Genomic DNA, 26,315 nt, shown 5'->3' with positions numbered 1-26,315 from the left:
TCTGCCTTCTCTTCCATAGCTGTCTTTACGACAGCGACAGATCTGAGCGTACAATTAAAGGGAGTCAGCACAACAAATTTCCCGGATGTGTGTGGCGGAAGCCCATTCTTTCACCCAAAAGTATAAGCAACAGAAACTTCAAAGATTACTTTACATATGCCACACCTGTAAGGTGAAGAAATATAAAAGACCAGAATGAAAGGTCTGCAGGAAGCACTTATTTGGTTACATGACACGACCCACACAAAATAACTTCCCAATAAAATGCGACACTGTTTTCAAATTCCACTGATTGAAGACCTTTTTTCGGGAGATTACTTCTACAGGGATAAAACTGGTCTAAGTACTTCCATTTGTTTGGAGGATTAACATCATTGTGAATCATTCCAGAATGAGATGAACTGTTTTTACAATATGAGGTTAGAAACAATGGGGAGGGAGAGTGTGTACAGAAAGACAGACAGACAGCCACATGAACAATTGAGCTGCTAATTTACAACATATAGTCCAGACTCCTCATATACACCATAAACTTTTAAAATATGATTTAGAATACCAAAAGAGAAAATAAAGCATCAACCCAATATTATGATGAGCATAGGTGCTCATCAGCTGGGGTTTTTAAATATTAGACCTTAAGCTCTTAAAAGTGACACAGCACTAAGTCGAATGACCTCTAATCCCAAAAGTATCAAAGCTTACATTTATAATTAAAGTCATAATCTGAGTAACAAAACCTAGTGACAGCATGTAATACAGGCCCTAATTATGGAGCCACCCTGTGCTTCATTTAGGATGGCTATTACTTAACATACATTAAATACAAATGTAAAGCCATATATTAGTTGAGCAAATCCAGAATTACAATTTGAAATAATCAGGTAGGAGAAATAATATCCACTTAAAATCCCTGTACACATAAAGACATTATTATTCAAACCTGAACTAGAGAAATTAAATATATGTATTTCAGTATGCATGTAAACAGGATGTAATTGTACAACTCTAAAACCAAAATGAGGAGAGCAGTAACACAGAGATTCTTAAAAAAGCAGAAAAGTGCCTGGAAAGCACTTTCAGAATAGAAGGGTGTTTTAATATAGTCAACGGTTAAGATGTGATCTTAGCTTTGGCTCAGATATATACACCCAAGTCCCTTTCCTGCTACTGGCTTCCTTGGAACAGACAGGCACTGGAGTCTGGAGCTATACATGCTGATGATGCATTTCTAAGCCCCAGGTTTTCATAAATTCAGCATTTCTATGTTCAATGTCAGACCCTAGGACTTAGCTAAACATGTCACTGGGTAGTTCAAACATTCCCTCTTCTGTTACCCTGGAAACAACTTTCCCTTTCAGGTAACATATTACTGTTTATGAGCCAAATGAAGTGTGGGAAATTTGAGCCCATTTGATTAAACACAGTCAGCAGAAAGCTAAAATAGAAAACTAAATTCACATCTCAAAAATCTACCAATTGTAATTCTGAAAAAACATCACAGAAATATTAACGATTTCAGATAAATTAGGCTGGCGGGGGGGGGGGGGGGGAAGATGAATTCATTCTACATTCTTCCAGGTGGCTGAGGTGGTTGTGCAGCTCATGCCCACCCAGTCTGAAACAAGAAGAGCTGAATTCCCACGGGCTTCACATGTACCTGCTGAGCTACTGTGGGTAACGCAGTGCGACAGTTAAGACTGCCTGGATCCCAATGTTGACACTGCTTGGCTGAGGCTCTGATGTTTGAATGAGGGCAGCGGAACTGCACCTATCCTTTAGTACTATCTATAAATACGGCAGAGAATAAAGGGGCACCTGGAAGTCGTTTAGAACACATGTAATGTTCAATAAACTTTAGCTCCTAAATTACTGTTAATAAACAGAATGAGTCTAAAAATGAAAAATTCTCAATGACAGCTCAAGAATTTCACAAAAGACAATACAACACAAACTAGTTCAAGCAGTACTCAAGTACAGAAACTTTAAATGTGTTTTCGGAGGGGGTGGTTTAGCAGCAGCATGCCGGTACACATAAATCCTCAGCATCATAAAAATAAAGAAGCAAGTATTTCTAACTTGTTGGTACAATCAATTTTCCCTCCCTTTTTTTGGTGTGTCTAGTTTTTCAAGCAACATTCAAATAAAATAATGTAGAGTTCAATCATTATGATCCACTGAGATTACTTTACTTGATAGAGAAAGGGCAGCAGTGCAAACAAGGGATGTGAAACAACCCAGCTGTCACGGCATGCAGAAGCCAACCACGCGATAGCTTCTAGGACGCTTCTTGCCCCACCACACAGTTAATGCACTCAAGTTATCAAGCACTGCACACAGATGACAATGCCCCTTGACAACGGCAACAGTGCAACAAGCTCAGGGGAGACTTTTTTTCTTGGGGTGGGGGAATTCGACACAGGATTTCTCTGTGTAGCCCTGGCTGTACTGAAACTTATTCTGAAGACCAGGCTGGCCTAGAACTCTGCCTGCCTCTGCCTTCTAAGTTTTGGGTTAAAGGCATGCACCACCACGGCCTGGCTAGAGGAGACTGTTGTAAGTGGCACTCTCAAACATTTAAAAAATTCTTCTATCTTCTATCTGTACACCAGGCACCAGGCTCACTAGGATATGGAAAACAAATCTGGGCTGGAGACATGACTCAGTAGTTAGGAGTATTGGCTAGTCTTCCAAAGGACCTGGGTTCAATTCCCAGCACCTACATGGCAGCTTACAACTGTTTGTAGTTACAGGAGATCTGGCACCTCACACAGACATATATGCAGGCAAGACACCAATGCACATATAACATAAATAAATTAAAAATCTCAACTGGGGGGAAAATGTATGCTTCAAACTTCTGATGAAACCAGATGTCTTATGCATAGAGGACCCACATATCCAGAGGGGTCGGAAGGACAGGATGCTTCAGAAACTGCTCATCTTTTATATACAGCATGCCTCTCTCAAGGATCTGTAATACCAGTGTCAAAGGCATTTGCTACTGAATGAGAAACCAAAATAAACAAGGGTCACTGAGGACAGGTCAGGTGGGGGATTCACATTCTGAAGAGCTAATTCCTGGTTCGGAATAGTTTCTGAAATTCCTGAATGAGTCATCCTTCCCCAGTCATTTCATGTGTATATAATAATAGTAAAACTTACTAAGCATTCCAGAGTATTAACTCCTTAAGTCTGCTCCCCACTGTTGCAAGACTTATTATTTTGCATACAAGAAATAGTCACAGAAATGTGACTTCCCTACAAGCACACAGCTAGAAAGGTACCCACACACACTATTCCACTTCTGCTAAAAGTCATGCCAACAACTGCAACAGTTTAAAATCCACAGCATGTGCTGGGGTGGAGGCATATCTGTGAGCGTTAACGTTTTTAGCAGACGTCAACACAGGCAGGCACGAAGTCATCTATTTCCTGACAAAAGGCAAGGGTGACCATAACCTCCAGCCAGCTAGCTATTTCTTGATATCTAAAAGATACCCCTATGCTGTTAAGGTCTCTCGAAGAAAATCTCTGTCTTCCAGCATTAGCACTCCCTTTGCACCTACACTGATGCTTCAAAGACATCCACAGTTCATGTGTTTCAGAAGGGTAATAAGTGTGTCCTTGTTTCATTCTGTGCTGGAACACCTGTCATTGGTTAGTTCCACATGAGTTTTAGAGTGGTAAGTCTGACTGTTCAAATCTTTGTTTTCACCAGCACAGCCTAAGGTCATGAAGACCCACATAGGTTATATGCCCAGTTAGTAATGGGAGTTAAGGAAAGCATGAAGGAGACAGGCCAAGAAGACATTCAGTGTGAATGAGCAAGTGAGCAGGTTACAAGGAACAGGAGCGCAGACCCGCAAGGTTTCTAAGCATTCTTAATGAAACATGTCGTTCACAGTCCTAATAACCATGTAAACTATGCTGGCTAGGTTTGATGTCTCTGCAGTGGAGAAATGTAAATTTCATCAAGGATGCATGATTTACTCAAAATTCTAACATTCAAAGCATATTTTATGGGCTACACAAAAATCACTCCTTCCACATAAATGTATATTATTATACCCTAACAAAGGGTTTCCCTGCTAGAGTTGGTTCAAATACTAAGACTTCAAATCAGATTCGCCGGGCGGTGGTGGCGCACGCCTTTAATCCCAGCACTCGGGAGGCAGAGGCAGGCGGATCTCTGTGAGTTTGAGACCAGCCTGGTCTACAAGAGCTAGTTCCAGGACAAGCTCCAAAACCACAGAGAAACCCTGTCTCGAAAAACCAAAAACCAAAAAAAAAAAACCAAAAAAAAAAAAAAAGACCAAATCAGATTCAACTATTTAGCCAAGTGAAGTTTACATTCATCACTAGATGGTTATCAGTTCAGAAGTGTCCTATGCCCTACTACACATCAGTCTTACTGGAAAGTCATTTTTGTAGCTTATGTATTCCATTACTGCACTGTTTACCTTAATGAAAACACAGATCATTACAGTGGCTGGCAGTTATGGCACTGTCAGCTTTCCTTACAGCTCCAAGTGCTTCTCAACCTACAACTGAGAGCCATAAAGCAGCCATCACACTCTGATAAGCCATGTGGAAGATCATAGTGAAAGCAGCCATAATTGAACAAGAAGTTACATTATAATATCTGACCAGTGTCCACAGATACTTTGAAATTAGGAACAAGATGAATCATTTATACCAAAAGTATTAGTCTTATTTTTTTAAGACACACATATCCAATACATCTTCATTTAAAATAGTTATTTACAAGGACTAGATGTGACTAATGGGCTGTTCCCAGGAATATCATTAATGAAGGCTACATAAACTACTAAATATGTACATCACAGACGAAGTAACCACCATCTGTAGTATTTCATAAGAAAATAAATGCTAGGGCTGGAGAGATGGCTCAGAGGTTAAGAGCATTGCCTGCTCTTCCAAAGGTCCTGAGTTCAATTCCCAGCAACCACATGGTGGCTCACAGCCATCTATAATGGGGTCTGGTGCCCTCTTCTGGCCTGCAGGCATACACACAGACAGAATATTGTATACATAATAAATAAATAAATATTTAAAAAAAAAAGAAAAAAGAAAATAAATGCTAGAGGGCATAGATTATAGCTCAGTAGCAGAGTGCTTGTCTCTCATACATAAGGCCTTAATCTCTAGTACTACAAAATAATTTTTAAAAGAAACACACACACATACACACACACCAGAAATAATTACCAAGCAAGTAGTTAGTAAAACTTGCTAGGCAACACATGGATCTGAGTTCTGATGCCCAGCACTTCCATAAAAGCCAGGCTTAGTAGTACATTTCTGTAATCTCAGTGTTAGGGAGGTGGGGACAAGAGGCCTCTCTGGCCAGCTAACAAAGCTTAGTTGATCCGGGTTCAGTGAGAGATGCTGTCTCTAAAAATAAGGTGGTAAGCTATAGAGGAAGATACCTGATGTCAACCTGTGCTCCTCACAGGTGCATACACATGCAAAGAGACGGGGGGGGGGGGGGGGGAGGGATCATTACCATTTAAATTAAGAGAGCATGTAAGTGAATACACATCCAGACCAGGAAGAAGGTGACTCAGTGGGTAAAGCTACTGGCCACCAAGCTTGACAACCTCAGTTCTACCATCGGGGCGGAAATATTAAAAGGAAAGACAAGACACCAAAAATTATTCTCTGATCTCTACATACATGCCACAGCACATGCACACCCACAAACAAACAATAAACAAATGTCAAGGAAGGAGGGGGAGGGGAGGGGGGAAGGGGAGAGGGAAAGAAGGAAGAGAACTCAGCTCCATTCTTTGTTTATACATGGTTAGACTATGTATGATGTATGTGGAGATGGTAAATGTCCAGGCTCACACAGTTGTTGAGTGCCAACTGCTATTAAGGGCTGACAATGAAGGCTGGTCATGGACGCTCACACCTGCAATCCCAATATTCTGGAAGCTGAGACAAGAGAATTGCAAGTGTGAGGTCAGCCTGGACTACACAGCCATACTGCAGAACAAAACCGGGGGGGGGGGGTAGCAGGCAAGGGGTGGTGCAGACATACACCTCAGCGAAACCCACCTGATACACTATCTAAAAGCAAATGCAGAAACAGTAAATAACTAGCACTTAGTGGGCATTCCCAATACATGTCTGAAAACGCCAGCTTGCCATGATAACAAAAGCTAACAGCAGTTAGTAGACATTGGGCCGTTACAATGAGTCAAACAACATTTACAGAAATTACTTCCTAATATCACAGTTTACAAATGGAGAAAGTAAGGTACACAGAAACTAAGTATCTTAGCCAAGGTCACAGCAGCAGCTATAGAGAAACACAGCACCAAAGTCTGTTTATTCTCGCCATTAGCAGGTGAAATGAGCTAAGTTCCTATAGGCCACATCGAGCACATGACAACATTCCGTGAGTTATAGATTACTACCAGTACGACTCAATTTTCACAGTAATCATATAAAATAAAAATAAAAAAACAACGAAAGCAAAAGAAGGTAGGGAAGAGAAAAGGGAAAAGAGCAATAGACAATCCTGCCATAATAAAAACAGGAAGTGTAAGTTTTGAAATAGAATGACTAAGTTAAGAGTCCTGGTGGCTCTTGCAAAGGATGTAGGTTTGATTTTCAGCACCCGCATGGCAGCTCACAACTGCCTGTAAGTCTAGTCCCAGAGGATTCAACAACCCCTTCTGGCCTCCTTGGGCACCAGGCACCCACATAGTAAATAGACATACATATAAGCAAAACACCCATACACATAAAATTTCAAAAATGAAATAAGTTAAATGATACCTGTCAAAGGTTTTAGTTTAATCTGTTTATTAAAATAATTTTCTATTGTTTTGGTTCATTTTTGAAAGAAGGGAAACACCAAGTTAAGCAACAGAGGCAGAGAAAGCAGGCATAAGGTAAAGGCAGGAACGGGAAACCGAACAGTGTCTCAATTACTACTCTAACACCATGACCAAGGCAGCTTATAAAAGAAAGCATTTTATCAGGGGCTTGTTTATGTTTCGGAGGGTGAGCCTCCACCATATGGCAGGGAGCACGGCAGCAGGCAGCAGAGCTCTGGAGCAGGAGCTGACAGACCACATCTGGTCCATAGTTGCAGCAGCAAAGAAAGAGTGAGTAAGACTGGGCCTGGTGTGGACTTTGAGGTTCCTCACAGCCCCTCTCCAATGGCACACCTCCTCCAACAAGGCCATGCCTCCTAAATCTTCCTAAACAATCCACCAAGTGGGAACCAAACTTTCAAAGATAGAATCTATTAGGTCAATTTTGTTCAAACCATTATAGATACCTTATCTATATAAATTAGCTGCAAGTGAGTGGTCATAAGATTATGGGTCTCTTTCTATATAATACAGGATCTTACTGGAAAAACTCTTGGTAAATACACTTAGGAAGCAAGAGGCAAGAAGATAGATACCTGTGAATTCAAGGCCAGCCTGGTCTCCATGAGGAGTTTGAGGCCAACCAGGGCTACACAATGAGACTCTGTCTCTAAATCAATAAATAAGGAATCAGAAAACCCATAAATCTATATAGGGCCAACAGTTGTAAGTCCCAAATGCTCTCAGCATAAGCATGAACAAACCACTCCACACTGTTCTCTCACCTTAAATGGAAAAATAACCATTCTGGGAAAAAAAAAAAAAACTATAAATTATTTCTCTTAGTAGCTGATCATCTGCTGAAACCACTAATAAGGACAGAAGGGGAAAACCACACAAAAGTTTAACGATGCATATATACCTACCTTGTAGAGTAGGCCCAAGACTGTTTCAACTAAGGTACTACATATCAAACGACAACTTCAGGTCTTTGGCAAACAAGGTCCACAGATGTTAAATTCAGCAACGAAGGTAACAGTTCAGGGGGAAACAAGCACGTATAGCAATTTGAGTCTGAACTGTAGAACCTGGTTCCCTCCACTGAATAAAGTAGCAGTCCTCAGCTGGGGCACAGAGGTGGGAATGGGGGTAGGGGAATTCACAGGGGTTACCTAAGACCATCGGAAAACAGATATTTACATTAGGAGCATTAGGAAGGCTGAGAACCACTGGACTAAAGGCACTTCACTGTATTCAGCCAAGGGGAAAGAACACCAATTTTGGAACAAACTGTGACAAGGAATAAGGAGAGCAAGAGCACTTAGTAGGAAGCATGCAAGGAATAAGGAGGGTGCAGAGCACTTAGTAGGAAGCATGCATGCACTCTGCACATAGCAGCCATTGATACTAACATCACTATGCTATCTTTGTAGGCGACTCAGCAGGTACAGTCAACATTCTTAGTGACACTCCCTTTGTCAGCAGCCTTTACCAGTCTTGGGCATTTGTGCAGAGCTGAGCACAGTCACTGGTATATATTGCAAACAGAGAAAAACCAATGGAAGATGGCAACTGTAACCAATGGGAGAATTTTCTTTCACAAAGCACTTTTTGCTCTGTGTACTATAACAGCATGCTCTATATCACTCTTAAAATTTAATTCAGTGAGCTGTAACACCGTGGAATTTAAAATGAAGCAGAGCAGAAATTTGTACAGCACTGTTTCGTTTCACTTTCTTACTGATTACATTTGCATTTCTGTGTGTTATGTGTGAAACACATGTACATGTGTATAATCACACGTGGAGAAGGAAAAAAATCAATTCTTTACTAAAAATTTTTTAAAAAACAAAAAAAATTCACAAATTACCTAGGAGAGCTCTTTCCATTTTTGTGTGATTTGGCATTCACAATAAAGATAAGATGCATTAATTAAATGAGTTGTACAGGGCGTATTAAAAATCATGACAAATGTCTACCAAACTATTTACTGATTAGGAAAAATAAAATCATGGTCGTTCTCCCCCTCCCCCCCCCGAAGGATAGAGTTGGAAATACACATCTAGATACTTGGCTTTTGTACTGTGTAGTTCTCCATCACTCTGACAAAACACCTGAGACAGGGCCAGTGCAATGCACAGTGGATAAAGGTATCTGCTGCCAGACCAGAGGACCTTAGTTCTAGCTCTAAGATACCTGTGGGAGAAAGAAGAATCAACTCCCATACGGTGTCCTCTGACTTCACATTCACACCACAGCATAGCTGAACCCACATACATGCTCACATATGCACACAAAATAAAGAAGATATTTTAACTTTAAAGCTTATTTTAGAGGTTGGGATTTGGCCCAGTGGTAGAGTGCTTGTCCAACAAATGCAAGTCCCTGGATTTCATTCTCAGTTTTGTTTTGGTTTTTTTTTTTTTTTTTTTTTAAAAAGAAAATTTGTTTTCTTCTCATCAGAGGTAATAGAGGAAGAAAGGTTGTCTATGGCTACTTGGTCCTTGTGCTTTTCATAGCAGAGATAAGAGTACAAGAAGTCAGTGGCCTAACTCTGTTCAGGTAGGCCCTTCTTCCTTCATGCTCCACCATCGTCCAGCATTGCCACAAAATGACAACCAAACCAAACCTATATTTAATATCAACACAAAGATATTAAATAACTAACATGAAAAACAAAACAAACACATACAGCCTTTGGGACTACTCCAGATCCTTTAACAGCTACCCACCCATACACTTAAAACCATCATGGCGCTTGCTGGGTACCATGGAGCACACCTTTAATTCCAGCACTCAGGAGGCAGAGGCAGCTGGGCCTGTTTGAGTTACAGGCCAGCCTGGGCTACACAGCTAAACTGTCTCCCCAAAATTAAAATGATAAATAAGTAAATAAAGTGGTGCTAGGAACTGAACCAGGGCCTTGTACCAATGAGGCAAACACTACCACTGGGCTATATCCACAGTCCATATAAATCCTAAAGGAATTTTATCTTCAAAACACATTAGTAGTAGTTATATCAGTTTGTACTTTTGTAAATTCAATGCTCATTTACAAAGTACAAATAGTCTGGCTTAATTTTCTGCTGTATTGAATGGCTTCTGGAAAACCCCACAGTACACTCAGTAGAAAATAAAAGCATATATTGTCTGTATTGTTATTAAAAGGTATGACTTCATAGACTTTTGAATCGTCTCTGGCACCTCCAGGAGCCCCAAAACATGCTGGGTGTCTTACAACATTGGGGAGTGAATCTAGGGCCTTGGGCTTGCTATGCAGGGGATGTGCCCTGTCCTTCCCAAGCACACTTTGACAACACCTGGTTCAGGATCTGAAACACACACTGAGAAGGCACGGGATCTGCCTCCACTTCCAACTCTACTAACTCTACTAGAGCGGAGCAAATCTCTTCACTTCTTTAGGTCCTTATTATCTCACTGAAGAGAGAAAAGTAGCACCTGTCTCCTGTTCCTCTCTCTCTCTCTCTCTCTCTCTCTCTCTCTCTCTCTCTCTCTCTCTCTCTCCTTCTCTCTCATGTTTTAAAAAAGCATACTAGCAACTATGACATGAGAATAACCTTCTTCCTTATTTATATGCAAACAAATGATCAGGTATTTCCATTTTGTGTTATGTAAGAAATAATCTATTTCTGTCTGTGTGACTGTGCACACACTGGCCACAATTCTGATGGAAAATGTCCCCAGAGGCATTTTCTTCAGGAACTGTCCTAATGACATTCAGTTATAGCACTTCACTTCCTAAACCCACTCAACTTCCCTCCCCCTCTTTTCACAGATTCTTAAAGCATTTCTACTAGGAAACTATTTTTAAAATTGTACTCAGGAGTAGAAACATTTGTACAAATAGTAGGCTATCTAACAAATACTAAAACAAACATTCTCTATTCTTAGGTTACACACACAAACATGTCCATGCACAAATAAATATCTATCATGTAGATGTATCACTATTTATATTTTGGGTTGCATACTATAACACACACATACACACTGTAAAAGCCTATACAGTGTTCACCAACAGACTCACAGCTATTTGATTGAGATTTCCACCTTCCTTCCCATTCACACCGTTCTTACAGCACTTAATTTGACGATAGGTTGGTTCTGTTTAGTTTATTGGGGGTAGGAGAGTAATTTCATTTTCTTGAGACAAGGTAGTTTACCATGTAGAAAGAATGACTTTGAAGTCCTGCCTCTACCTCCAAAGCTCTGAAATTATGGGCATAAAGGTCAAAGGCACTGGCTGCTCTTCCAGAGGACCCAGGTTTGATTCCCAGCACCCACATGGTAAATCACATCTACCCAATACTCTTCTGACTTCCACAGATACCATATATGTATGAAGTATACATGCAGGCAGGCAGGCAAAGCACTCACACACACATAACTCGTTTTTTAAAAAAAGTGAAAAATAAGAAACAAAACCAGAACAAACTGCCTCTGTTTCTGTAAGGCCGTCAACCAATCATAGTTCTTCAAAGTGAAGCTACCAGCAGCTCTAGTCCTCAACACACTGTCACAGCCACGGGACTCCACTAAGGAGAGTCCTTCTCAGGAGCAGGGAATGACTGAAGCAGCAGTAAGGAGCGCAGAGGATAGAAAGGGGTGGCTAAATCACTTCTTCAGTGCCAATTATATGGGCATTTAAAACCTGATTTAACAGTTTCTGAAAAGCAGCTGGGCAACTACTGTTTAAACGTGGGAGGTGCATCTATGTTCTAGGAGGCTGACTGTTGTTTTCAGACAGGGTTCCACACTGAGGTTCCTTCCCTAAGGGAGAAGTAAACAAGGCCTTCCCCCTCTCTAAGGTCCCAACAACAAACCAAGTTATGGCGCCACCAAAGTTTATCCTTGGCACCACTGAGTTAACTGGGCTTACTCACTGAGCACAAGCGAAGGATTACTTCCAGGAGTGTGGGTGACCCCCAAAGGCTACAGTAGAAACTCTTTACCCAGCAGTCTTTCCCACAGTCATACAAATGGAGTTCTACCCAACCACCCCAATTGCCCCTGACCTATGCTCGGGCCCCTCTCTTGTGCAATGCCTGGACACCAGAGTCACCCGACCCTCCCCACCTCCCATTCTATGAGATGTCAACAGTCAACAAGTTCAGCTTGATCCTTTTATGGTTATTTGTTTGGGGGTTTTCTGTTTCTTTGTTTGTTTTCTGTAGTCCTGGCTGTGCTGAAACTCCATCTATAGACCAGGCTGGTCGGAAACTCAGAGATCCACCTGCTGCTGCCTGTTGTAAACTGGTATTAAAGGGTGTAGGCCACCACATCCAGCTGTGGGGTGGCCTTTTTGCAAGCAGGCACAGGTGAACTCACAAAAATGGCAGTTGTTTGGTTCAGAGAGTCCATCCTGCACAACAGATGGACTCACTATGTAGCCCAGGCTGGCCTTAAACTAGCTACCATCTCTTACCTCAGCCTCTCAAGTGCTGGAATTACAGACATGAGACACCATGTCTAGTCTACGTTTTAGGTTTTAATTTTTAGGCTTTTAATGTTTTAAAATGTTTTCCTTAATTCTTCACAGATTAGTCTTTCAGCTTTCAAACATCTTTAAATAACAACACTAAACTCAAGCCGGGCGGTGGTGGCGCACACCTTTAATCCCAGCACTTGGGAGGCGGAGGCAGGCGGATCTCTGTGAGTTCGAGACCAGCCTGGTCTACAGAGCTAGTTCCAGGACAGGCTCCAAAGCCACAGAGAAACCCTGTCTCGAAAAACCAAAAAAAAAAAAAAAAAAAACCACTAAACTCAATCAATATATACTATTTATTATGTCAAAGAATCTTTCCTATAACCATGTACTTTTTAGGGCAATTCTCACTAAAATGTCAAAGCTATTATTTGATAAAGCTTGAACTTATTTATCATCCTCTTCCCTCTGCCCCACCCAAGCACCTCAGATTAGTACTGGCTTAGAAATTTTTAAATTATGCATGTAGTTTATGTTTGTGGCTTTCATCATATTCTTACTGTGGAGCACTGATAACCAAAGACACAAAGTAGACAAAGATAGACACAAAAGCAAGCGGGAAAACTTCACTCTAGCCCTGCAGTTACCTAGAAACTCTCTGCTCTGGGATGGTAAGCTCAGCCATTCTGTTGCTCTGTGGCATGACCTACAGCGCTCACCACACACTGCGGGAACCTCAGATATATCTAAATGAACAGTACACTCAATGTTTACACTTTCATGCAGGCTTTACATGAAACCAAAACCTACACTGTTTTGGAAAAAGAATAGAATATCTTATTTTCTAATGGGAAACTAATTTCACAAGAAGTTGCTCCAAGCAGCTGTTTCCAACTGAGAACTCAAAACTTGCTGTTTTTTCACATGGAGATTGGAGATATGTGGCTGAATATATATCTGGCCTTTTACAAGTCCCCACTAAACAAGCAGAAGTCCATGTCACTATGGCTCTCAAGCCTCTTGTGAAGGTTTTTAAAGCATCATGACAGGTTTAAATCAAGCCCATTGGAAGAACCTGGCATTTAAAAGGATCTGAGGACTCAAAACCTTTGGACTCCCCAAGCCTTCACTGGGAATGCAATCAGGATAGCCATGTCAGTTGAAGGGTTCAAGAATAAGAATATAAAAATGTGGACTTCAAAAGTAAGAACGTAAAAATAAAGAAATATAAAGTTGTAAGCCTAGGAGAATGAGAGCAGGCTGTCAGCATCTTTCTCAGCAGTTTAACTATTAACAGTGGGTTACTCTGCTTTACAACCCATAGCTCGATTACAAGTCTGAAGCAGCTCTCTGTAAAGTGAGAGCCTAACACCCCGGCCATCCTTGATTAATGATAGATATGAGCTGAGTTAACTTTTAGGAGATGGATATAACCCTGGGTTATGCATTATCCCTACTGTGTGAATCTGGCAGCATCAAAGGGGAGAGCACAGGGCTTCAGTAAACACTACCTGAAAGTACCAAGGAAGACAATAGGTTAAGTACAAACACTAATTTAACTGAAAAACTCTGTTAATAAAGATTGCAAGGTAACGTAATCTGTATCTGAGTTTACCTTGATTTTTGAAATTGATTTACAATTTTTGAGATTGTAAAAATTCTTTTGTTCAGACCTAATGCGTGGTACCCCTACTATTAAAAAAAAGTGGGCCTTTTTTTGCCACAGCCTCACAACATCCATCTCTGGCTGTGGTCTCAGCTAGCTGATAAGCCTTTTGTGCCCCCATGGATTTTTTTATTTTTTTTTTCCTGGAATCTGGCTTCTGGAATAAAGTCTGCTTCTGGTTTATTAGACTTTGGTGGTCTGTTCCCATCTTTGTGTGACACCCTCCCCCACCCTGGACCCAACAGCAGTTAGGCTTCTCACAGCTAGCCCTGGCCAACTGTAAACACGAAAAGTTGAATAGGGATAGCTAAATATGCTCCCTGGACCACTAAGTGCTTTGTTTTGTTTGGAGAGTATTATGTGTTTTGTTTATATATGGGGTGAAGACTGGGGCTAAATGTTTGTTTTACTTTTGCAATTGGGCAGAAAAGTACTTACTGGCTAAGTAATGACAGCCAATTCTTCCAGCCTAAAAACTACCAGGAGCCTTACCAAAACCCAAAAGGTGAGTCTTTAGGCTCTTTCTATGGTCTCAGAGAAAACACTAAGGCTCATTCTGCCTAATTTCACCTATATGTGTGACAGCGCAAACAAACCAGAAACGATGGCTGGAGATTGACACCGGTCCCCAGGAGGAGCCAGCTGCTGTAGAGATAACATCCTGACATAGTAAAGGCTAAGTCTGATAAATGGCCAAACAAAATGGGGTAGGCTGTGTCCAAGTAAAGGCAGCAGACAGCTCTACCAAGGAGTACCCCAGCTCCTCCTTTCCATCACTATAACCAACACCAGAGATCATTTGTAAAGACAATCAAGTAAGTTTGCCTCAAAGTTCTTCAAGTTTCATTTCATAACTCACTGACCACATTGCTAGGGGCCGTGGAGAGGCAACATGACAAAATGCACAGAGCAACAAAAGAACTCACCTGTGGCCAAGAAGCAAAAACAGAAGAAAGGGCCTGGGACCCCACAATCTCCTTAGAGGGCACACACCCCAAATGGCGCAAAGACTCCCTGCTAGGCTCCACCATCTTAAAACTTCCACCCACCTCCCAATTGTACTGTTCTAAGAAAAAAGCCTTTACCACACAGATCTTTGAACACTTAAGACCCAAACCACAGCACCAGGCTGCTGAACTTCACACTAGTAATAATAACCTCAATCTGCTCATTCTAAGCGGTGGGGGCTGCTCTGGCCTGCCTACTCCATGTCAATACAACCGCTATTCTCCCACCCTCTACAAGCTCTCCTACAGGTACCACAGCCATGGTAATCTCTAGACTTTGACAAATGTCATTTACAGGTCAAAGCATTCCTTCAAGTATCGCCAGGAAATGGCTCACCACCAAGTCTAATATCCTGAGTTTGATCCCTGGGACCCACGATGTAGAAATGACACCACAGAAGCCCATTAAGAGACAACTATTTCCTTCTAGTGAAGAGAAAGATCTCTGGCCTGGGTAGAGACCTAACATTCCAGTTGGACAGGTCAATGACTTGGCTAAGGGACCACCCCTTAGATACTGAGTTCACCTTAAGCCATGCTAAAGAGATAGATGGAATAATTATCCCCTTAATGAAATCACGTGCTTTTCCTTCCCTGAATTCCCACCTCCTACACAGCCATCAGCTATGTCAGTTTGCCTGCTACTCTGAATCACTCAATACAAGCACAGGTTTTCCTTCTTCCTTTCTCTCTTCTAAGCATGTTTTCTCCAGTATTTTGGGGTTTCTTACTCTAAAGCTCCTCTCCCTCTCATGTGGTTGGCTTGTCTGCCATGTAGGCTGGCTGACCTCCATACCAACTTAACTTAAATTGCATACCCAACCCCAAATCTTTCCCAGTCTCCTCCAGGCAGCCGCTAAAATTTATGGCTTGCCTGCCATTGGGTTCTCTTTTAAACACTAATAAATTTGTCCTTGAGCTTCTATGAGTCCACTCTTTTAAATTTTTTTCTAATGCATCTAAAAACCCCAGGAAGGTTCCTGATATTCGAAGTATCATTTAGCAACCAAAACAGTACTCTCCAAATTTTCCAGTAACAGAGAAAACTGACTCCTGAGGCTGCCCTTTGACTACTAAACACACACACACGGGGTGGGGGGGGGCACATATGCACGGGAGATTTTAATATGTATTTTTAAGTTTTGGGGTGTTTTGCCTGCATGTTTGTCTGTGCACCATTTCTGCAAACTGTCTGTGGAAGGAGGAAACATCCTTGTGACCCTGGAACTGTTGTTACAGACAATTGTGAGCTGCCATGTGAGCTAGAAATTGAACCAAGAACCTCTGGAAGAGAATTCAAAGCTCTCAATATTTTGATGAAGAAAATCTTATGAGTCGGGCGGTGGTTACGCACACCTTTAATCCCAGCACTCGGGAGGCAGTTGGCAGGCGGATCTTTGTAAGTCTGAGGCCAGCCTGGTCTACAAGAGCTAGTTCCAGGACAGACTACAAAGCTACAGAGAAACCCTGTCTCAAAAAAAAAAAAAAAATTTCATAGAGACCTTAAGTCTGGCTACACAGCAGTGTAAGGCCAAGAATGCAGTTCAGTGATAGAGAGGCAGCAGGGCAGGCCTTGGCCACAGATTCACTCCCCAGTCTATGTGGGGAAGGAGAGAAGTTTAAATTATAGAATATTTGTTTTTAATAAATATTTAATAAATAATCTATAGTTCAAATTAATAGAATCTTTGCACATGAACTTTCGTGATTCCTTTTTTTTTTTTCAATTTATTGACCAAAAGGACCAAAATTTACTGACATGGTTTTTCTTTTACTACTTAAATCTTGAAAGAATAACCAAAGCCAAATGTCCAAAAGATTGACAAACCTAACAATTAACAAAAATTTAAATCTCAAGTCTACATTTGAAATAACTGTTTTATCAAGACACACTATAAAAACCCAATATTACAAGGGATTTTCTGGTTTTTAAAATACACAGGCTGACACACTTCAAAACAAAATGTCAGGCACTCACCATAATAGCTGCAGCCTTTAAACTGCCCAGCACCCCTCCCTTGCCCCAACTCTAGCCAGTTTAACTGCTTCTAAATGGAACATTCTAAACTGCTAAAAATAAACTTATCACTATTCCCTCCTGCTTGTTTTGCCATTTTTCCATGACATTTTGACCTTTACTCAGGCTGCTATCATCACAAACATACAATGCCCATCTGATACCATTTCAAGGCATTTTATAAAGACGCATAAACGTGAAAGTCTTCCTTTTCCATTGAAAGAGTGAGGGAAAAAAACCTCTGAACACCTCAGCTACTTAGAGCCCTGGGTTCAGGCTGGCTCCCAGAGACTTCATCAAACTGGGCTCCCCACCAAAGCACCACAGGGTCAAGAACACCCCTGGCCCCAAAGGAACTAATACACTACACTTAGTGGCACATGCCAATCATCCCAGCATTTGGGAGGTGAAGAGGATGGAGAATAGGGTGGGGAAGGGATCTAGGAGCAGGGGAACATGTTCACATATATTCCCATGCCTCTATGAGAATGTCCTTATGAAACCCAGGGCCCATGCCAACTTTACAATTTAAAAAAAATAACAAAAGAATATTGAATAAGCAATTTAAATAAAACAAATCTGCTCAGTTTACCAGGAGATTGTAACGGTGAACCAAAGATAAGCGCAAGTTGTCACATGATACCTCCCTAGCCAGAAGCACTCAAGTGCCTGCCTCTAGTATCTCATTTCCCTACTGTCCAATACTTCCTTTGTCAGAAACATTAACAAATGTCACTTTCATATTTACTTATAAGATAATATATTTGGTGTTCGGTAACATTTTGGACAACTACTGACTCTGCCAACTGAGTTAAGCAAAACTAATAATCACCCTATCAGGAACCAAGTTACACTCTTTCCTTTTAAATGGCATTTTTAAGTAGGATGAAAGGACTTGAGATGACTACTTTCCCATAAGTCTTGGGCATTTGAATACTTGGTTAGCGGCTGCTTAGAAAGGATTAGGAAGTGTGTCACTGGAGGTTTCAAAAGCCTCCTCCTACCCCCAACACATTCTCCAGGGTTCCTTTTTGTCAGTGAGTATGTGAGCTCTCAGAGCTCCAGGGCCATACCTGCAACCATGCTCCCCACCATGGTAGTGATGAGTTCTTATCCCTCTGGAACAGTAAAGCCCAAAGAAACTGCAAGATCCTTTCCATATAATTTCCTTGGTCTTGTGTTTTAGCAAAAAAAAAGAAAGTTACTAAGACAAAACTGATGATTGCTGTTTTGCCTGCATTCTGTGGGAAAAAAAAGCCAAAGCTGCTTAAGTTCTCTAAATGCTGCTTTATAAGAAAGCTACCTCATACATGCACACTTGCCATGTATGTGAGTGTGCAAGTACACACGGATGAGAGGCCGAATACCACCAACCATTTCACTGATTTCTTGGCATGGTTTTAGAAAAAGGTATTTCTTAAACTTTCCAAATATGAAAGATTTTACTAGACCTAAGGGTCTAGACCTTTACACAATAATTGTATTATAAATACCACTTTAGGCCGGGTGATGGTGGCACACGCCTTTAATCCCAGCACTTGGGAGGCAGAGGCAGGCAGATCTCTGTGAGTTTGATGCCAGCCTGGTCTACAGAGCAAGTTCCAGGACAGGCTCCAAAGCCACAGAGAAACCCTGTCTCGAAAAAAAAAAATAAATAAAATAAAATAAAATAAATACCACTTTATAAATGGCAAGTGTTATAAACATAGAAATGTGTTCAAATAAATTTTATTAATCATGAGTCCCTATATACATTTATAAAATGATAACACACTCACACCCAACACTTCACATTTATTTAGTCTGAAATTTAAGAGTATGTTTTGGATGGATGACTGACCCTTACAAAAACTTCTCACAATACTGCAGCTTTTGTGGCCCATAATTGAGCAGAATGTCAGAATATGAAATAGAAAACCACCTAGCTACATGCAGAAACTCTTTTCCCATAAGACTACAATTTATTATTTTGCCACAAAATAAAAAAAGTTATATATAGACATTTACTTTAGAGGTAATTGGGAGGGGGCGGGGTCTCATGTGACCCTGAGTGGTATGTAAATAGAGAATGGTCTTGAACGTTGATCTTTTACCTGTCTACACTTCCCAAGTGTTGGCATTACAGCTATATGCCACCACACTTGACTTTTATACATAATTTCTACAGAGCTGGAACCACTCATTAAAAAAAAAGCCTTAGGACACAGAATTGCTAAAATTTTGAAGGTACCAAGAATAAAGTTAACTGAAAAAGAAAATACACAAGATGGCAGAAATGTAAAAATACAGCAGATGTAATGTAACCGAAGGGCTGTGAAATCAACAGTGGAAAAGGGTGCAACAGACCCCATTTAGACATACACATTTAGACAGCTATTCCACAGTCTTCCTACCGGTGCATAGAACTGTGCATGCGTGCATGTGTGCGTGCATGCGTGTCTGTCTAGACCTGGGAACGGTGTGTGTGCGCACGTGCATGCATGCGTCTGTCTGTCTGTCTAGACCTGGGGACTGTAAGGGGGGCGTGGCGTGCGTGCGTGCGTGCATGCCTGCCTGTCTATATAGACCTAGGGACTGTGTGTGTGTGTGTATTTGTGTGTGTGTGTGTATGTGTGTGTGAGTGTGCATGTGCGCCTGTCTGCACAGACTTAGGGACTGTGTGTATGTGTGTGAGTGTGTGTGTGTGTGTGTGTGTGTGCGTGCACACATACCTGCCTGCCTGTCTAGACCTGGGGACTGCACCTACGGTCTTGCACATCTTAGCTATGTACTCTATCTACCACTAGGCTGTACCACCACCCTTTTGAAACAGGGTCTCATTAAGTTCCACAAGCTGGCCTAAACTCACTCTAGCTCACGCAAGCCTCCCAAAATAGCTGAGATTCCAGGCATATGCCACTCAGCTGCTTGTCACCAAGCAGCTAGCTCTTTTCTGGATGAGCTCCACAGGTATTCTAGGCCAACTGCCAGAAAGAGTAAACCCATTTACATTTGTTCTCGAGAGGAAGCTCAGCAGAATGGTGGCAAGTCCTGACCCCAGATTTCTGGTTCTAAGCCCAGGGGCTCCGGTTTTTGTCTGGCATTAAGCAATCTCACACGTGAACCTAGATGCGATCAGCACTTGTGTTGAACTTTATCTTGAAAATGCACTGCTATTTTTGACAGTTTCTTTGAAGCCCCCGTCAATCACTCAAATGAATCCTTGGCCATTTTGTAGGTGGTAACAATGGGAATGTCTTGGATACCAGGAATATTTCTTTAAAAACATAAGACATCCTTGATCTTGGAAAAAAGTCTAAAAGGAAAAATAAGGTTTTTTTATTACCCTCAAAAGCAACTTTTGAGGAAACAAAACTCACTTTAATGAAAGAAAAACATGGCTTTCAAAAGCAAATGTCCTAGATTTACTTTGACTTTAAATCAGATGAGAGCACCATCTCTCACACAAATAAATACACCGAGGTGCCAAATGAGGACACATAATTATACTGCCAAAAGGCTGCAGCTTTTTTTCTCCAGCTTAAGCCACTGTGACAGGACAGAGACTATTAGAATAACTAAACTCTAAACTCAGGATTTACTTAGGACTACACAGTAGAACTGGTTTGAATAATTGTTATATATGTACTTGAAGGTTAATTGGCAACAACACCGACAGAATAAACACCAACATGGAAGATCAGGAAATGAATCAATTAGAAATGGCAGATCCTAGCCTAAAAGGAGCCAAGAATCGCAGATTCCTTACTAGGGCCAGAGCAGCCTTGAATGCGCTCCATGTTAACTCGTTTATGTACCACACTAGTCACTATCATCCCCCACTTTACAAATCAGAGACAGAAATGAGTTAAATGACAAGTGCATAGGTGACGTTTGCAAGAAAAAAGCCAAGACAAACCCAATCACCGCAGCCCTGCAGTCCGCAGGGAACATGCTTACAAATCATAGAATGATGATGTTTTTACATAAAATGTCCAGAACACATAAACCCAAGGATGCAGAAAGTAGAATAGTAACTGCCTGAGGCCAGGAGCGGGTAGTGTGCCTGGCACACTTAACTGCACACTTGTTCCCCTCCCACCCCCCACGGCATCCCCACCTCTTTTTCTGTACAACACTAGGGCCTTATGCATCTATGCAAATGTCTACCACTGAGTCAGGGCCACAATTCCATTTTGAGGTGATAAAAACAATTCTAAATTTGGACCGTGATGATGGGTATACGCTCTCAGCATTCAATAAAAACTAAATAACTGTACACTATAATTGGGTGGACTATGTGGCATGTGAACAATATTCCAATTAAATAAGGTAATAATAAATAAAAATGATAATGATGGAGGTTGTAGATGTAGCTTATTGGTAGAATGCTTGTCTAACACATGCAAGGCTCCAGAGTTCACCCCCAGCACTACAAAATAATACTCTTTATATTTTTATAATAGTGAATAATGAAATAAAACATATTTAGAATTATTTTCAAAACCATTAATACATACAAATATAGACACTGCCACTACCAGGAAAGGGGGAGAGGGAGCTTAAAGAAAATACACCACCATGTCTGAAGTGATAAAATCATCTCTGCAGCTGAGGGAGGGCTCACTTTTGCATCTATGTATGAGAATGAGACTGGGGAGATAGATCAGTAAATAAAATGCTTGCTGTACAAGTATGAGAGCCATGGTTTAACCTCAAAACCCACTTAAAATGCCAGGCATGATGTACAAACTGGTACTTCCAGTCTTGGGAAGGCTGGAGACCTGCAGAGCCCTGGAGTTCAGTGGCCTCCAGACCTAGCCTGCACAAGCTCCAGACCAATGATAGATCCTGTCTCCAAACACAAGCTAGTCTTGCAAAATGGCACATAGTTGATTTCAAACTTCCCACACATGCATGTGCATGTATATATACACACACGGGGGGTGGGTCAAAGATGCAAAATGAATTGCTGTTATTGTTTTGAGACAATGTCTCACTATGCACCCCAGACTCAAATTTTTTATGTGGCCTAGGCTAATCTTAAACTCATCGTCCCTTTACATCATCCTCTCAAATGCTAGGATTATAGATTAGTGCCACTACGTTAGTGCCACCCCGTGCAGCTCCCAGTAGTCTGTGTGATGGCACATGCCTACAATTCCAGCGCCAAGGAAGCCAATACAGAAGTATGATGAATTTAAACCCAGCCTGAGCTACACAATGAGAATCTGTAGGGCAGGGGGTGCTATTTGTTTAAAAAACGAACAACAAAAACACTTAAGGATGCTGCAAGAATACAGAAAAGGGCACCTCCCGGAGGCCAGCAAAGATGCTCCAAAGTTGTTATTGGAACTGTACTTTGACAGGTAAGAATTCACCAGGATAACAGGAGGGTGACTAACAGATCTGGGACCAGAGGGAGCAGCAACAAATCCAGACACAGAAGTGGAGATAAATTTACTCAACAGGAAGTTGACTTTCCACTAAAGTAATAGAAATACAGTTTAAGACAATTCAGAGATGACCTAAGTGCCTGCTTAGGAACAGAAAAATAAGGAATGCAATGGGGGTAGGATTGTAAATTTTACCCATCAAAGTGATGTTTTCGTGCTAGGGTCCAGTCCCATCTTATTAGAGAACTAACATGACCCAAAGGGGTTGGGGTCTTGCTGAAGGTCCCATGCAGGTACAAAACAGCAAATTTCTGTTCTGTGTGCTGAAACAGCAAGGAATTGTGCGGATTGTTGTCTTCTTGAAAGCCAGAAAGGACGAGAAGGCAACCTGGCAACTTGAGAAATGTGCACATATAAACCAGTCTCCAAAATGCCGGGGTTCAACATGAATACTCTCATCAAACTTCAAGGAAGAAACATTCTGTCAGTTCTTCTAACTTTCCCAAAAACAATACAAACAAAAAATTCGAATACCGAGCCCCCCAAAAAACTTAACACACCACATTGTTTCACTTTCTTTAAGAATGAAAAATTCAGACAGCAGGAGAAGCAGCACTACAGCCGCCTGCAGCCCCAACCTGGGAGGAAGATGCTAATTAAAGTGATGACGCTGACTGGAAAGGAGATTGAGATCGACATTGAACCCACAGACAAGGTGGAGCGAATCAAGGAGCGTGTGGAAGAGAAAGAGGGCATCCCCCCACAACAGCAGAGGCTCATCTACAGTGGCAAACAAATGAATGATGAGAAGACAGCAGCGGATTACAAGATCCTAGGTGGTTCAGTCCTCCACCTGGTGTTGGCTCTTAGAGGAGGAGGTGGTCTTGGGCAGTGATGAACCTCGGTTCCATTTTACCTCCTTGCCCTGTTGCTCATAATGAAGCATCACATATCCTCTCACGCTCTGGGACACCAGAACTTCTGCCCCCTCCCTTGGATGCCCAGTCTTGTGTGTCTACTGGTGGGAGAATGTGAGGACACCAGGGTGCAGTGCTCCTGGCCCAAATGACCATTACTGGCTGTTGGGTTTTAGTTTGCAGTCCTGTGTGCTTCCCTCTCTTATGGCTATAACCTTGGTTGTCAATAAAATATTTCCTGGCAAAAAAAAAAAAAAAAAAGAATGAAAAATTCAGAAAAACTTAACTCAAAGGTTCTAACTGGGAAGCCTAGGAAATAGTGCAACAAGTAAATATCCCTGCTGTCAGGATACCCAAAGACTTGGGCTGGACCTGTGGGCAGGGCCCATGCGGTGGAAGGAAGAACCGATACCACAGGTGTGCTCTATTTTCTCCTGAGCACTACAGCATGCACATGTGAACACACAAAAGAGAAATACAATTTAATTTTTAAAAATGTAAGGTTCAGCCATGTGGTGGTGGTACACGCCTTAACATTCAATAAGTACAAGCAACAAGAAACCCTGCCTCAAAACATTATTTGAAAAGCAAAGACTAGCAGAGCATGGTGGAGTATGTATGCCTTTAATCCCAGCACTCAGGGGATGAGGGGGATCTCTGTGGGTTTACTTAGTGAGTTCCAAGACAGTCAGGGCTACATAGAGAAACCCTGTCTCAAAAAATAATTAAATGAGTGAATGAATGAATAAAACAAAAGGCTAAAGCAATACCAGATACTGTAGTCAATAGGCTGTAGTGCCAGGTATTCAGTAGGCTGAGGGAAGCAGACTATTTGAACTCACAAATTCAAGACCAGCGAGAGCAACATCGTGAAACCTCACCTTCAAAACACACAAAAATAGCAGGCTCAGTACATGCTTTCTACAATGCAAATCTGTCAATGTTGAGTACTCGCAGTAAAGCAGGACAATTCATGAGGATGGTCCAGTGCATGAAGACCTCTAAGAACCACACTGGAAAGCTGGCAATATTTAAGCTCACACACACACAGTGATGTGTACAGGAAGGCTGATCAGGAAGCCCACCTCTAGCACTGAGCCCTACAGACAGAGAAGTTCCTTCTTGGGGGAAATGAACAGAGCAAAGGCACTGAAGCCATCAAGAACATAGGGTGTGGGGCAGCAAGCTGGGGCCAGACCAGCTGGTCCACGCAGGATTAAAAAAAGCACTGGGCCAAGTCCAACTCCAAGTCTGTTCTGTGGCTCCCAGCCAAGCCATCTGGCCTGCACATGCCAGGTGAGATCCACCGAATGAGAACCACTGGGGAGCACAGGTGAAGAGGAACCGAGACCAACTTCCCAGGAGATTTAATTCACACAGCAGTTTACCAACAACTGTTCGGGGCAAGGAAGTGGCATGAGGTACATGGTAAGGGCAAAGACAGGAAATATAAATCACATGTGAACACTGCAGGAAGACATTGCTTAAAGCTTCCTACTACTACCCCGCCCCAAAGCACTTTAGTGTTTTACATATTTTAATGACTTTCATATCTGAACATCATAAATAACTTGTCTCCTCTTAGGTGTAATGAAATGATGAGAATTACATAAGGGCCTTGAAAGCCCTTATTTTAAGAGGTCCAAGTGGCAGAATCTGAGGCAGCCATTTGGGAAAAGCCCAACAACTCAAGCAGCATCCGCCCTACACCCCAAATGTGCTTTGCTAAGAAAGGTCTGCTCTGATGGGAAAGGCCAAAACAAAACAAGCTCTTTGAAGTTCTGATTAAGCATGCAGTTCTGAAATCACATTCAAGAGTCTCTCAGCCCCAGATCTGAAGACCTCAGCTCATTACTCAGAAACAAGGTCTTTTGGAAGGTTTCGAATATAACTCTCCAAGCTACTTCCAAGTTTCTCTTCCAAACGAAGAATCTACCACAGGTAGACACTACCTAAGCAGACACCTGCACACAAGACCCAAACACACTGCATGGAGTCTACTTCAAAGTTCTGGTTCCCCTAAATACCCCTTAGCTTTTCTGGCTTTTCAAGGCTTTCCTTGGCACCAACTTAAAAAATCCCTCATCCTGCCAGGCGGTGGTGGCGCACGCCTTTAATCCCGGCACTCGGGAGGCAGAGGCAGGCGGATCTCTGTGAGTTCGAGACCAGCCTGGTCTACAAGAGCTAGTTCCAGGACAGGAACCAAAACCACAGAGAAACCCTGTCTCGAAAAAAAACCAAAAAAAAAAAAAAAAAAAATCCTCATCCTTGGGAGCTGGAGAGATGGCTCAGCAGTTAAGAGCACTAGTTGCTCTTCCAAAAGCCCCAGGTTCACTTGTCAGCACCCACATGACAGCTCAAGACTGTGACTCCAGCTCCAGGGCTTTCGACAGCCTCACACAGTCATACAAGCAGGCAAAGCACCATGAACATAAAATAGAAATAAATAATCTTTAAAAACTTCCCATCTAAGAAGTCAATCAAGTAACTCTTGAGAACAATTTACTTACCATGTAAAGTAATATATATATTCTTATTGTTGATTCTAATGTATCATTGTTACTAAGGAGCTCTTGGGTGATTTATACCTCTGCATTCTGCAAATTTACAATACAAGGTTACCTGAATAAACAAGTTGATACCAGGCTCTTAATGGCTGAGGTCAGGAAGCTGGAAATTAGTAAGAACTAAAGTAATCAAGAAATCCTTCAGAGGGAAAACAAAGTCTACTAAGATCATCTCATCGGGTTTCTAACCCAAGGAAGTTTCTAACGATGCCAAAAACCAGTTTTACAGCTCTAAAAGGTGTTTAAAATTAATGACTGCTTGAAAATGAGGAATTATCTATACAACTATTATCACAACAGACACACAATAATGAATAAATTATAAACACACATAAAACTAGACAACACTGAATGCCCTGCCCTTACCTCAACTCTCCACCCCCTTTCCACACTCAATAAGCACCCCAGGCAGCTGTGATCCTGGAGTCAGTCCATCTGCAGTCACTGACAATGCTGGAGAATCCTTCTGCGA

At 41.7% G+C, this 26,315-nt stretch overlaps 2 protein-coding genes across 3 annotated transcripts in view; one reads left to right on the top strand and one right to left on the bottom strand.

The window, feature by feature from the left end:
- Ppp2r5e (protein phosphatase 2 regulatory subunit B'epsilon) overlaps nucleotides 1-26,315 on the bottom strand; it is a 143,950-nt gene that overhangs the window by 79,445 nt on the left and 38,190 nt on the right. The window lies entirely within an intron of this gene.
- On the top strand, nucleotides 22,963-23,519 carry LOC130882313 (NEDD8-like). The gene has a single exon (XM_057782236.1). The coding sequence runs from the start codon at nucleotides 23,009-23,011 to the stop codon at nucleotides 23,252-23,254; it is 246 nt and encodes an 81-aa protein (XP_057638219.1). The 5' UTR covers nucleotides 22,963-23,008; the 3' UTR covers nucleotides 23,255-23,519.

The sequence above is a fragment of the Chionomys nivalis genome, chromosome 10 (assembly GCF_950005125.1).
Source record: "Chionomys nivalis chromosome 10, mChiNiv1.1, whole genome shotgun sequence".
NCBI lineage: Eukaryota > Metazoa > Chordata > Mammalia > Rodentia > Cricetidae > Chionomys > Chionomys nivalis.
Note: the sequence above shows the minus strand (reverse complement) of the source record. Positions and strands in the feature narration are given on the sequence as shown.